Source organism: Coffea arabica, chromosome 5e, assembly GCF_036785885.1.
Source record: "Coffea arabica cultivar ET-39 chromosome 5e, Coffea Arabica ET-39 HiFi, whole genome shotgun sequence".
Taxonomy (NCBI): Eukaryota; Viridiplantae; Streptophyta; class Magnoliopsida; order Gentianales; family Rubiaceae; genus Coffea; species Coffea arabica.
The window spans coordinates 2,972,560-2,987,738 of record NC_092318.1 but is presented as its reverse complement, the minus strand read 5'-3'; the positions used below and the strand labels follow the sequence as shown (position 1 = coordinate 2,987,738).

General features: G+C 31.6%; 1 protein-coding gene across 1 annotated transcript; it reads right to left on the bottom strand.

Annotated features, from left to right (window-relative positions):
* Positions 1-191: 191 nt before the first annotated feature.
* LOC140006430 (oxygen-evolving enhancer protein 2, chloroplastic-like) lies at positions 192-2,492 on the bottom strand. The gene is made up of 4 exons (XM_072048281.1): positions 2,087-2,492; positions 1,352-1,584; positions 1,204-1,254; positions 192-628 (listed from the first exon to the last, which is right to left on the bottom strand). Exons 1-4 carry the CDS (start codon positions 2,331-2,333, stop codon positions 368-370), a joined length of 792 nt encoding a protein of 263 aa, XP_071904382.1. The 5' UTR covers positions 2,334-2,492; the 3' UTR covers positions 192-367.
* Positions 2,493-15,179: the final 12,687 nt, after the last annotated feature.

Here is a 15,179-nt window from a genome sequence, read left to right as displayed (position 1 = left end):
TATAGGGCAGTTTCTGAGTTTGATCCTACTGGTATGTACAATAGCTGAGACCATCATAGATTTTGATCTTTACATGGAGAACAAGAAGAAGGAATGATAAAGCTATTTTGGATCTTCGTATGGCCCAAAGAAATGAAAGTGCTAATTATGGCCAATTACCACATGGCTTGCACCACTAGAAGAGATGAAAGGAGGCAAAAGTTTTGGTTCATTGTAGAGGGTTCTTATATGCAAAGTTATACTTGAATTATCCACATTAGCGTTGAATAGCTCTAAAGCTCCTGGTAGAAAAGTTTGAAGGACTCAACCATACATCCAACACTTTTTTAAGGATGAGTTACAAACAAAGCAAATCCAGAAGTCCATCTCAAGCAACACTGAAAGAACCTGCTGTGCTCTCGATATATTTCCTGGCACCTTTGAACCATCTCTTGTCTCCTGCTTGTGCCTTGCAAATCCAGAGTTTTCCATCTGATACAGTGGCTCTAATAAGTTGGTGTTTTCCTCCCTCATCTCCATCAGCAGTTCTTGTTAACACAGCTATCACATAGTATTGCTTTCCATTAACTATTGGAGTTTCTTGCTCTAATATGTTAGCGGTTGCCACGGTGTTTGGTTCGAATCCACCCTAAGATTTTTAAAACCGAATTATGGTGATCAAAGATGAGGTTAATAAATGAATGCCATCATAAACAAAGCAAAGGATGTTTAATTTCCTAACTAATAATGGAGAAAGTTCATGGAATGTCTGATATCTATGGCTCCGTGTGGATTGGCCGTTTTTTCAAAAACAAGTTTTTCAAATATAAAACTACAGTAATACATAATAACTTAAAAAGAATTTCATCCACACAATATATCAAAATTATCAAAAAAATTTTATATGTACTGTTACAGTAAAATTTTTCAAAAACATTTCCAAAAATAGCTAATCCAAAGTTCATGAGAAGCCATTTTGAGGAATTACATGGATACTTTTTCTCTTGAAAGTGTGAAAGTTATTTAAAAGCACAAGTTGTTTCAAAAGGAACCTCACATGTTCAACTCTTTTGTCAGCTTAAAATGAAATTAAGAAAAACAAAACATCTTGTAGCATCTAACCACATGCTCAAAGCCTAATGCAAATTCCAAAAGGCAATCAGGTTCATATCATTTAACACTGAAAAAGAAGTATAAGAGGTTTTAGCTGTGCAGGTGAATTACCTCTGCTTCAGTTTTGCCAGCGTAGACTTGTTTTCCCAGCAAGTAGTCCACCTGAAAGACATTCAATACTTAGTTTCCTTCCCAATTAAAACTTCAATCCAAAATATGGGAGTTCTGCGTTGAATTCCAAAGACAAAAATTTGATTACCTTTGAGAGGAATTCCTCAGGGGGACCATAGTCAGTGATGGATTTCTTGTCACATGGGATGATTATAACAGAGACACTGCTGTTGCTATCGAAGTTGTCTTCATATCTAAGAACTTGGCCAGGGAACTCAACTTCTTTGCTTGGGTTCCATTTTGAGGGAATCGACAGCTTAAAACCAGCTCCATTGTAAGGAATGTAATCCGTGTTTGTCTTTGGTTTGCCGAAAACATTAGCTGCCATCAACATCAATATGGATTAGCTCCTTGATTGATAAATTTAGTCCTAAGAAAATGGAACCCAAAAACAACTGTACTATGAACGGATGTCAAGGAACTTGTGATTTTGATCCAATAATCAATGACTCTTTCTATGCAATACAACTATTCTAAAGCCTGATCAAAGAAAAGCTTAGCCATCATAAGAAGTTGATTAAGCCTACTACAAGAATAATCTGTGACAAAAATCTTGTCTGAATAAGAAGTTGATTTTCCTAAGAATCTTTCCTCAAGAATCATACGCAGCAAATATAACTATTTCTAAAGCCTGATCACAAAGAAAGATTGGCAAACACAAACAATCTATCAATAGTTAATCTTTCTGGCCTGAAAATACATTAATCCTACGATAAGAATGTGTGACAAAATTCGAGTCCAAGTAAAAAAGTTGGTTTTGCCAAGAAACTTTGATAAAAAATCACATAGTAGGACTATATTATGTGTGTGTGTGTAGTATTACCGGCTTCTCCATAGGCGGCATCAGCAGGTGAGACTTTTGAGCCAACAGCAGCTGCACCAATGAGCAGAGTCAGAGCCAATCTACGAGAAACAGCAGCAACATTGCTATCATCTTCTTCTTGAACAGTCTGCTTTTGGGCACGGCAGACTAGTTGGTTGGGCTTAAGAGGTAGAACATAACGTTGTGATGATGTTCTTGCTGGGGTAGTGATGGCATGATGGTGCAAGAAGCATGCAGTTGAGGCCATTTCTCCTCGCTCTTTACCCTAAGTTTCCCACAGATTCTTTAATCTTCTGGTGTTGTTTTGGACCTTCTGGTGTGATATGGAGAGAGGGGAATAGGGACTCAATTAGCTAAGGTTGTGTTTTTTTCTTTCTTTTTTGGTGATATGTGAAGGGAAATGTCTGGTTTTGGATTTGGGTAGATTAGATTTATGATGTAGGATAAGGTTGTAGAGGCTCTCATTGGTGCCAAATGGCACTGCTTTCTTTTCCACTTTGTTCTGAATTCTAATGCAATCTCCAGGTCATTTGAGCTGGGGTCCCCTATCCCAGATGGAAGAATGATCCATTTTTTACCTAATTAAGCTTTGCATGGTTGGTTTTGAGGTCGGATTGACAAAACAACATCAGTAAATTCTCAGAATATAATAAAGCAGCTCTTTGGTAAAATCAATCGGAGAGGGAATTTAGATAGCAAAAGATAAATAAAGTAAAAAAAATCAAGCATTATATCCATTTAGTATGCAAGTAATTGAGCAGTTGTCAACTTGCAAGAACTAACTGCAAAGAGTTAGTTTGGAGTTGAAATTAAGTCAGCACTCATTTTGAATATCAAGGCATATTTGTACCTCAGCAGGGTAATTTTTAGTACCAAATCCTCAAAAGGAAGGGACTTAAGTCACTAAAGCAAAATTTTGTCCAAAAAACTAAAGTAAAATAAAACAGGATCTAATTGGATGGTTATAGCATTTGCTGCATCCCCTGTTAAAATATGAAACCAACTAAAAGGGCAAAAAAAAAAAAGGAACACGTAAATTCAAAAACAAAATAAAAGTTGCATACCACACTTTCGTAAATTTAATGTAGCTTACTCAAGACGAAAATTAAAAAAAAAAAAAGACAAGAATTGCAAGATGGTATCCATGCTCGAAGGAAATTAGATTAGTGGTGAGATTACACAAATTAAAGGTTATGAATAGTACGACGATACCTGATTTTTAACACCAATTAAAGTAGGAAAACATTCAACTACTAATTTTATTGTACTTTCTTGACATTCACGGTCAATTTTCACCTCAATTTGCATGTAGAGTACCCAGATTTCATGAAGTCCATTATGTTAATAGGTTAAACGGCTTCAACACCCTAACATGTCTGGATTGAAAACCTTATGTTGATTTGCAGAGAAATATTTAGATAGGATGAGCGGTTAGAAGCTCAAGTAGTGCAGACAAAATAGGATTCCGGCGAAGAATTTTCGCCGAGTGGGCGAATTGTATAAACATTGATTATGGAGTCGATGCCGCATTTTAATTGAGGGATTTGATAAAAGATTTGAAATCCTTCCAAATCTTTCTAGTTGTTTAGATTACTTAGAGGCTATTTGAATTTGTAAATCACCAATTATTCTAACGCCTATTCTGATAATTGGTAATTTACAAACTTAGATACCTCTTAAGCAATCCAAACTACTAACGCGATTTAGATGGATTTCAAATCATTTGTTAAATTTCTCAATCCAAATGAAACCTACTATTTGAAATGTTTGCAGGGCTAAAGTTCAAATTTATAAAATACATTTTTGAAAACTTTCATTTTTTACAAGGAAAAATATATAATATTTTTTGGACTTGTGGGATGATGGCGACTCCCCATCCTCCTGTCTTCGTCCTTGATTCAAAGTGATTGGGATTTCAGACGTTTAATGGTCTACATAATTACCTCTCGATTTGGTTTTGGCAAAATGTATTTAGAAGCAAGTGAACAGGAAAAATTCATCCATCCCATCACAAGAAAGCGACTTACTAGCTGATAACAGACTAATTGAGAATGTTACACACCAGAAAATAGTCAGTATGGACTTATTTTCACTTACACCTCGTACCTCATTGCCAGTTTTCACTTTGTAACTTAAATTTCAATTCTGAAGATTTTTTTTTGACAAATCCTGTACACAGGGAGGGATGTCAACCCATTATTTTATTAAAAAATTTTAATAAATGGACAAAAGGGGATATATACCTAACCTCCTTTACATAAGAAAAATAATGAAAAATGAATACTACTCCCTTACAGAAGTGAATCGAATTCCTTACAAGCTTTGAAGATATTGCATCTAAACTTTTAGATTTGTCAAATTTTGATCCAGTTGTTTATCTTGTCATAAAAGTTGAAATGAATTTCCGTAGTGGAAGTTGTTATTTATCTTCAAAATTCAATTTACACTCTTGACATGTTTCTCCTTTCTACTTTGCACCCCCAAACTTCACATTGCACATTTTATCTTGTGTTGATCTATTTCACAATAATTTTTGAGAGTAAAATGGGAATGGTTTATTTCATATTTGGCTTACCTCGTAACATCATATTCGTGGAATATGTTATCTGAATCTTTAAAAATGCAATAAATGTGTGTGTATGGATATACCGAAAGACTTGAACAATATAACCAACAACCTATATATTACTAGGAATAGAACCTAAACATTCTAATCATTGTGTTTGTAACTAACATTCGAATGACGATTTTTTGTAATTCTTGAAATTGGTTGAAGCATTTCTGATATGATATACTTTATCATACTGTAAACAACAAGTTAGGCTTATTAATTGGTAGATAAATCCTCCACAAATAAATTTGTTGCCCTCTACTTCTTATGATATACCTAAATTAAAATCATACTTATTTAGGCATTTGCACTTTACTTTGTGTTTTATAATTAATTTTTCAGTCATTAGCCAAATTCTGGGGTTCTAAATGTCCAAATATTGGAGTTTCGGGGTGCAATTTAGAAGTGGATAATAAGATAGGAATGTAAAAGCTGATTTGTTTTTTTTTTGGGAAAGAAAATCTGAATTCAACTAGCTGACTAACCCTACACCCCAAAAAAAAAAAAGATAAACTAAAAAATTGGATCACATTCAAAGTTGTCAACTGAAAATAAAAAGAAAAAAGGTTACCAGTTCAATATTCAGTAATGCTAGCAACTAAGGTCAATATTTACAGTTTATAATTCTGTGTTTTTACTTGTTAAATATAAAAAAAAAAGAATAATAAGAGAAATAGAAAAGAAAAAATAATTATAAATCTCATTCTTTGTATATGCATACCTAACAAGAGAGTTTATTAAAATGATAAGGCTAATATTATCGTTTTATGTGACTAAGAGAGATAGGTGTAATTTTTAAAACTTTGAAAAAGCTCAATGAAATTGTTAAAAATCATAGGAGAGGCTTCTAAAATTATCTCTATTAACAATTATCCTTAAGAGGGATATCTTTTATAGTTAAAAGTATCCAACGTTATAATTTAAGAACTAAATTGAGAATTAAGATATAACGAGGGGTGCAAAATGAAATTGACCATAATATTCATGCTCATGCATATTGCATTTGGTATTGGGAACTCCTCGAATCATATTCATGGCCCTTGGTAATTATGCTTTGTGTATATAGTTAATGAATATTAATTACAAGTGTTGAAAATTAGGAAATCACTAGTGTCAAAATCTTCATTGGGTTACCTCTCTCTCCTTGATTTCAATGTGAAAACAGCATTTTTTATCCATGAATTTCTTCCCTTGTGATTTGTTGTGTTCCTGAGGCTAGAATTTCTGAAAAATCTTCTATATATCTTGTTTTTGTAATTTGTGTTTCCATAGGAATTTGCTAAAAACCATGGTCTGATTACCTTCAATATTGACATAAAGAATTAGTGTGTATTATTTCCCTGTTGTTCAATAAGATGCCCAATTGAAACCCAGAGATAAAGGACAAATTGATGAACTTCTGGGCATTTGACTTAGACTACTCCGGCCATTCCAATGGTGGCTGGAACCCGTGAGAGTTGCCGGAAAGTCAAGAGTAGCAGCCATGGCGTTTTGGATGTAGGAAGAAGATGTTGAATTTTCTGTAATTGCAACTTAGTTTCTCTAGTTTCGTTTCTTTCTAAACTGTACAACCAACTTTCTGTGATTATTAGTTTGTGCCCACAATGTTTTCAGTTTGGTCCTTAAGATAAACTTACTGGATTCTAGCCTAATTAATCTCTTATCAAGTGTCAATTACTTTCAATCAGTCATTTGTTTTGTCTCTTACTACTCAAGTAAGCCAAAAAACGAGACACATATAGGATCTTTTGTAAATTTTTCTTATTTATTTATTCTTATTTTTGGGAAATAGAGTCGCTTGTTGGAGCACATTGGCCTTAAAACAAAAAATGAAATTAAACTGGCAACCAGGTGCTGCCTAGGTGTAGGTAGGTGCTCAAGGCGGACACCTTGACTTTCCTGTCTTACAACTAAGCTCTCGAACTCATTTTATCTGGCATTTGAAAGATCGGGAATTGTTTAGGCAAAAGGTTTTTACTTTATTAAAAAAAATATATATTTTTTGGCTTAGTATACACTTAAAACTCAATATCAAGTTTATGATTCCTCAATTTGACAAAACTCTTTCCCTAGACTTTTAATGGACCAAAAATATTGCATTTCTGCAACGTACCATTCTTGGTCCCACTTTATGTTTCTGTTTTACTCTTTTTTTTTATTAGAAAACTAGAAAGAAAAATAAATTTTAGCTTTTTTGTTGAGTTGAAAAACTAACTTACTGATGCCGAACTCTGGAGGTTGAGCTCATTCTACATTTTTCTTTTATTTAACCGATTGAGTGGTTTCTATATTATCTCAAAGTTAAAGTTGAACAGTTCATCAATAAGGTCATGGTCTTCGAAAATTTAAACTTCCCATATACATGTTTAATAACTTTGTTTTGCGATTATTTTTCTCTTACCTTTTAAGACATTGATTGATTGACTAAGATTTGGTAAAATTTGTAAATCTTTTAGGGTAAAAAATAAAAAAACCCCTGTGGTAAATCTAATACACAGAAAAGCCCTTCGTGGTTTCAAAATGTACAACACGACATCTTATACTTTAAATTAAATAGTAAAGGTGATGGAATCCGTTAAACTTAACGGAAATGAACGAAATAACCAAAACGTCCTGATATAATTAACTAAAAGACAGGTCAAAAAATCATTTGTTTTATTCTCTAGATAGAGAGAATTGAGAATTAAGAGGTAGAACATGTATATTTATTAAAAATTACATATAATTTTTTTTTTAGATTCCAATAAATCATTTCCGTTAAGTTTAATGGATTTTGTTACATTTACAATTTAATTCAAAACATGAGGTATCATATTATACATTTTGAAACTACGAAGAGCTTTTCTGTATATTAGGTTTACCATAAGGGTTTTTTTTTATTTTTTACCCAATCTTTTAAATTGTTTAATTGGAATCATGTAGTCTACCATTAATAGAATATACAAATTTTACGTGTCCATAGAGTACAAAATAGCATGTCAAGGTCTCATTTTGAGCATATAAGACTTAAAATAATGAACTTAAAAGTGCCCCAACTACAATAGTTCAGGTGGGAGGAGAGTAGCGGGAGAGAGGTGGAGTTGGAGGGAGAGGGAATTATAGTGAATAGAGCAGTCAAAAGTGTGCAGTCACAGGGTAGGTGAAGTAGCAAAGAAAGGAATGAGGGGAAAGGTAGTGTGCATGTTTGACGTATTTTTTTTTAATATATCTTTATATTTTTGGTTGTATTTTTTAGGGCATTTTAGGTTTACTTTAGATACTTTAGAATTTTTTTTCCCGACAAAATAGTTATAAAAAAATGTCTCCTAACAATGCCGTACAATTAATTATTTATTTGTTCATATGTAGTTTAGTTTAGGGTACAACATGAAAGAGGCAAATTTTTTCAGAATGAGACAAACATTATATAGTTGCAACAATATACAACAACTGAACATAATTTTCTAAGCAAATTTATAGTCTTGTTAGGTTGATAATTAGGCCACTGCCTACCTTTCATGGTCAGAAGCTTTTCTTTGACACATATTGATAAAAATTAACACTATTTTGTCTTTTAATGTTTTTACCAGATAATATTATTATTTGATGCATGTATGAACCCTGCATAGCACGGGTGAGAACGCTAGTAGATAGAATGACATACAATTTGTGTTGGAAGATATAGGTCATTGAAACAGAGGAATTATTATAGATTTTGATTTGATAGGAGAGAGCATGGTTTTTACAATTAATTTAGTTACTTAAATTACTTTGATGATCTGATTAGAGAATTAGAGAACAAGTTACTCTCTTTACATAGACTGCCGATGCAAAGTAGGAAGACTTTAGTGACCGTTTGAGATTATGGTGGCTTATCAAAAACCATAATGTTTGGATGCATACTTGCATAAAATCCTTTTCTACTTAATAATGTATATTTATCTATTCATTCAGTTTAGGTTTAATGATAAAACGGTAAAAAAGTTAAATTTTTTAAGACATAAAATTTATTCTAAAAGTGCCAATTTTAAGTTTGTGCTAAAAGATGTTTCAGTGACCAAAATCTCTACTTGTGAACTTAAAAAATGATGCTAATCAAACACATTAAAAGTACTTTTATCTCCCTAACTAATTAGAATAACTAATTAACTATGATTACTTGGGTGAAAGCTATAGTTGAATTTTGAGCTAAATAATTACCCGAAATGATAACTAACTTAATATTATGGAAAAAACTAGGGAAGGAGAGCCCGCGCGACGCGCTGGAATTTGGTACTTGTGATTGAAGATAATTAATAATTATTGTTTAATATTTTGTTGTATAAGAACTGAAGTATGATGATTTTATCATGTTATTTTAATAGAAAAATCATAAGTTACATAGTGAGTCAACATAATAATGTGCAATGAAATATCCTTATTCTTATACTATATAAGAATCAGTTGTGATCAAAAGTTATGTTAGAATTTCAACCGCAAAGATAAGGGTAGTTTGGAAATGTAAGAATATTTGAAGTGCAATTGAAAAGTATCCAAAAGTTTTTTCTAAAACTTATTCAAGATGATAAAAACATTTAAAAGTATCAATTGGACCCCTTATCTCCTGAATCTATATATATTCGTGAAAGATCCCTCAAGCAATGCTTCTGATTTCTCCCTCGACTTAAGCTCAAGTTGAATTATGAAGTCAAGTTTATCCATCAATCACTTTGCGTCCAATCTAATCTAAAATAATTTTATTTTAGAATAACTATTTATATAATTTGGTAGGCATAATTCAACTTAATTACATGTTTCTTATAGAGATAATAATGCCCAAAAATGATAGATAGATAAGAAACTTAAGTGGTCTCTTCAAAGTTTTGTAGAAACGATTCAGATTTGGTGTTTTTAGCTAGGGACATTTCTTCTTAATCTCATAAATAAGTTCAAATCTGCATAATTGTTAAAGATCTGATTTGAAATTACCTTGATTATAAAAAATTGGTGCAAATAATATTTTCTAAATTTGAAATTGTAGGAAATGGTAACTAAAATCAGAAGAAATTGCTCATATGAATTCGAATTGCAAGCTATGGTAGAAACTGCTTAATATTTTTCAATGTTTACTTGTATAAGTATCCAATATAGCAACTCTACTTAATTGACTCGTTTGAACTATGAATAATAGTTGTCTCAATTAAATCAAGAAACATTATTTATCAATGTTTATGTATACAATTACGAGTAAATGAATTAATCGAATGCAATCAAAATGGTGTTGTAGCTGAAGCATTTAAACTCATCAAGTTCCACTATAAATTTTTTTAGATAGCATGTTAAATAATATCGCAAAATGAGTTGTCAAAGTAAAAAAGAAAATTTTTTGTATTTGGAATTATATAAACAGTAGAATACAAGAACGAGATCATAACATGGAAAGCAAATAGAGTGCAAATTACATCTTAGTACTATGTAGCATGATTAATTTTCTTTTTTAGTTTCAATGAAGGACAAAATTCTAAGTTAATAAATTTTACAGTCATAAAATTTTCAATTAAAATAAACACAAGCTGAATTCCAAATCATATTACATGAAAAACTAAATAAAAATAACTACTTGAACCATACATTATCCATAATATAAAATGCCATAATAGTTCTGTTCAACCATCAAAAATTTTGTCAAGCATTAAACTACTGGCAGAATCACCAGGTCTTGATTCCATCCTTTCTTGCTATGCTTACTGCAACACCTACACCCATAAGCCTGTTGCCTCAGAGCCTCAAATTTCAATCCCTATTATTATTTTTTCATACCTTACTTTCAACAATACTGATTAGCATTTTCAAGCTATCTGAGACTTTGGAAGAAGATGTCAAGACTGAGGTTTCTTCATGGTAACTACCGGATCATTTCCTTTTCTTTTTTTTCTTTTTCGCTTGGGAATTTGGATTCCTAGCTACTTAGTAGCAGCAAGACACCAGAAATTCTAGAAATTCAGACTCCCTTCTTTCTAGAACTGTCAAAAAATATCATGCTTTTGCATAGTTTAGTTTGAGTGATATATAGTATGTGATGGCGCATGTAGGTGGTAAATCACGACATACCAGAAAGTCTAATGAATGCAATATTTGATGTTAGCCACTTGGCCGAGGAGGTGAAGATGGGATATGAAACTAAGCATGTGTTGGATCCAGTGTGACGCGAGCTTCAATGCTTCCAAAAGGCAAATCAATTTTCTTCAAGACTGAAGGGACTTCCTCAGGGTCGTCCTCCAACTTGCTTTTGCAATGCCCTCATGTTATACCCTGTTCTAATTAAACTTTGACTTAATATCTATAACTTACAAGTAATAAATTTATAAGAACAAATAAGTTCCTCTACTTTAAAAATTAGTTCTACACAACTTCATTCAATGAATTATAAGCAAGGTGATAAAATTGCTAATCTTATTCAAGATATATGCAACAAAGCCAGGTTTTGATACCAACTTCAACCTAGTCCACAAATACAAGAACCAGAAAATAGTACAATTAGTTAGTTTTTGGAATTAGAAGTATCAAAAAGCAAACTATATGGAATTCTTGAATAAACCAATTATAAAAAAAAATCACCTCAATTTAAAAAAAAGTTGCACCTTTCACCAAATATTTAATAGCCATAATAAAACCAAAGAGGTGAAACGGAAAAAGAAGAAAGGCTATCGGCTGAACATGGAGGCATAACTATGGTGATGGTTGTTTAGGGCAATCGGCTGAACATGGGGCATAAATATGATAATGGTTGCTCAGGTAATAATTAGGTCAATTAATTGTAATTAAAATCCAATTATGTAAACATCCAATTAATTCCTTAACAAATGAGAAAGGCTTCAGAAAATTGGAAGGTTTGGATGTTAGTATAATAAATGATTAAAAGGCCTTTTATGTAATTCTATCAAAACACAAGCTTAATTCAGTTGTACCTGATACTCAATTTGGCACCAAACATTGTCACTTACCAAACCTGCCCCTAGCCTTAAATGTCTGAAAGGTTATATAAGTAATTATAGCAAAATTAAAGCTGGAATAACTTGTACTTAATGCTCCAATTATACTTCAAACACTCTCACATTCCCAAAATAGCCCCACCCTTGCGGTTGAAATTCAAAAACTATCTTTGTCCTAAACTCGTTCTTATATAATATAAGGAAACTGTAATGAAAGTGGAAGATTTTAGGTTCAATACTTTCCACATATTAAAAAAAAAACTTAATATAGTGAAAGTGGTTGTCATTTTCCTGCATAAATAAAGTAGTGTGGTTATGTTAAGACAGATATAATTAATAAGTCTGTAATAAGTGTTCAGGTTCACTCGTCACTGTTCTCGTTCCACAGTTTCCCTTGGAAAAAGGAAGAAGCTAGTTATAGGAAATGACGTTCATCAAACAAAAAGTGCTACTCCTTCAACTCATACATTAACCAAGCCAAGTATGTCAACAAAAAGAATAATACAAAAATGTTTCCCACTTTTCATTATTGTAGAAGAGCTATTTACAAAACTTGGACCTAAAACTATGAAATAATATATTACTAGATATTAAAACATACAGATAAAAACAAACAAAATCAGAGTAATTGCAAGAGATATCCATGCTATGATGTACTTGATAAGATCACGATGCAATTAATGCTTTCCAAAGGAACAATTTTCTCATAATTCCATCCGGACAGTGGAGATAAAGCGGCAGTGTAAAGATGTTGGGAAGCAATGCAGTCCAAATCATAGTTATGGCCTTAAGGGAACAATTAGTAACGTGAATTTGAAAGAATTATGGAGATTTATTTCAGCCTTTGAAAGTAAAATAGGAAGAAATGTAACTTTGGTTCCCAATATTTGGTACTTGTGTGACTTTTAGTCTCTAAAGTTTTGCTAAAAAGTAAAATGATCAATCTTTCCTATACTGACAATGTAAACACTGTCAGCGTTAGATGAATGACAACTATGCAACATTTAAATTTGAAATTCAACATTTGCACATATGTCATGAATCAAATGATAATAGTGTATAAACTGTCAATGTATATAAGATTTACTCAAAGTAAAAATAAATCTGGTTCCTAGTGTTTGACACTTAGTGTGATTTTAGTCTTCAAAGTTTGGGGAAAAATAATTCTGGTCTTGAATATTCTCAATTTGAAGTAGATTTAGGATAACTAATAGATTTTCTCAATTATTAAAAAACAGTCACATAAAAGTAACTACATGTTAACTAAATCTTTTCAAAGAAACAAAACAACAGCTAATTTCGAACAAAAAAAATAACTTATTTGATGGCAGGTAAGTAACTAATTAAACAAGCAACAAAACAAAAAAAATTGTTAAATTATATGTAAAAATTGAGCATTAGGGTTTTTTTGGTTCGAGAAAGTAAGGATAGAGAGTAAAAATGAGTTTTGAATCAATGAACTAGATAGTTCGACTAGTTTCAGTTTTGTCGTTTAACAATTTTTTTTTAATATTTACTGGTTCATTCATTAGCACATGATTAATTAGTTCTTTAGTATTCTTATTAAATAAAGTTAGTCGCTATTTTGCTTCTTTATCTTTAAATTCAATTTAATAGACACACAATTGCATGTGACTAAATACTCTCAGTAATCGGAAAATTTTTTTTTTTTTCAAATGTCCTAAATCTGCTTTAAATAGATATAATGAAAACCAAATTTGTTCTTACCAAAAACTTGAGAGATCAAAACTGCACATATGCTAAACATTGTGAACCGAATTTGTTTTTGTCAGAGCCTTAAGGACTGAAAACAGTACAAGGGTTAAACATTGAAAACTAAAACTAAACTACATTTTTCACAATAAAATTAGTCAAAAATTAGTTGAAGAATAAGGTCAAGTTGTTCTCAACTTTTTGGCTACATAACTTCTTTGGAGTGCTCCTAAAACACAAAGAAACGAATCGTGGGTGCTGGGACTAACAAAATTGAGTCTATGAAAAGAATTGGTCGATGAAGTCAGCCTCTATTAATAGAAGACGCAAGAGAAGTAACGAGGATGGGGGACTGCGATCTGGTCAATAGGTTAGGGCAAGACCCAGAAAAAAAATTCATATGCGACCAAAAATTATATACAACGATATTGTAATATTTTTGTGACGTAATGTATGCGAAATAAAATAAGTGATTAGGAATCATATATATATATATATATATTTATTTATTTATTTATTTATATATATATTTGAAGACAACTTTTCAGTCTGGACCTTCCATTAAGCGTTCAACTCCTTATTTTATTTTTTTAGAATTTTAAATTATTTTATTTATAATAAATTCTTTTTAGTTACGAATGGTTATTGCTGCTTCTAATCATTCACATTACCATTAGCAATAAAACAAAAATGGTGGGGTCTAAGGGGGAAAAAGAGCGAGTCCTAGGATTCTCATCAAGAAACTAATAAACCCTCGAGGGATGGGGTTAACCTAGAACAGATTCTCTCAAAAAGAAAGAAAGAAAATGTCCTAACATTGATCCACCAATCAACCTTGAGGGGAAAAAAAACAAGAAAAAGAAAATGTGACATTGGAAAGTCAATAAGTTTTTTTACCTTAAACATACGAGGACTTGCGGATAAAAAGATAAACATGGCTTTTGAAAATGCGTTTTTTTTTAATTAGCCGTTAACACACTTAAACTTCATCCAATTTATTATGTTTATATACATACTACTAATTATTACCTTTCTTTACATTTATAAGCGTTCTTTAATTGATATTATCTTTTGAAAAATTTTACATCTGAAATACATTTTAACGTGTGCATATTAGATAGAATCTTTAAAAAATATGGCGATAGCCAAGCAAACATTATTGAATGGACCATACGCAAACGCAAACATAAAGTCAAGCTGATGTGAGACCATACCCATCCTTAAGTTGTAATCACTCTAGATTCTAGGCTTTGCACATTTTTCAGCTGAAAGAATTAGTGAAAAAGTAATTGTTTTACGTAAAGCAACTAAAGAACTACAGAATCATCGTTATGATGTTCCATTTTATGAGTTTGACTCACTAACAACACTTGTCCGACTCGAAATAGGTTCCGTTCTACAAAAGACTCTTTCCCTGTCTGCCATTAAAAGTTTGAAATTGGCCATTAAAAGTTTGAAATTGGAGGAATGATTGAAGGAATTAAAATGTAATACACAATCATTGTCCCGTGTGAAACACGACTTCAAAGACTATGGAATTTTAATATCTTCCACTATTGGAATTGCACGACTCTAATATGGCATTAGAATTTAGAAGTGATGAGTTCACGATTTTTTTTAATAAATTATATATATATTGACAGTGTATATATTATTATGATTAGATATATGATATATATGCAAATTTTAGATTTTAAATTCAAATTCAAATTATGTGTCATGCATCTAATGGTGAAAGTGTATGCACGATCAGTGTATAGAAGATTAATCTTTTTTTATAATAAATATGAAAATATACTAAAGCAAATAAAATTGGTTC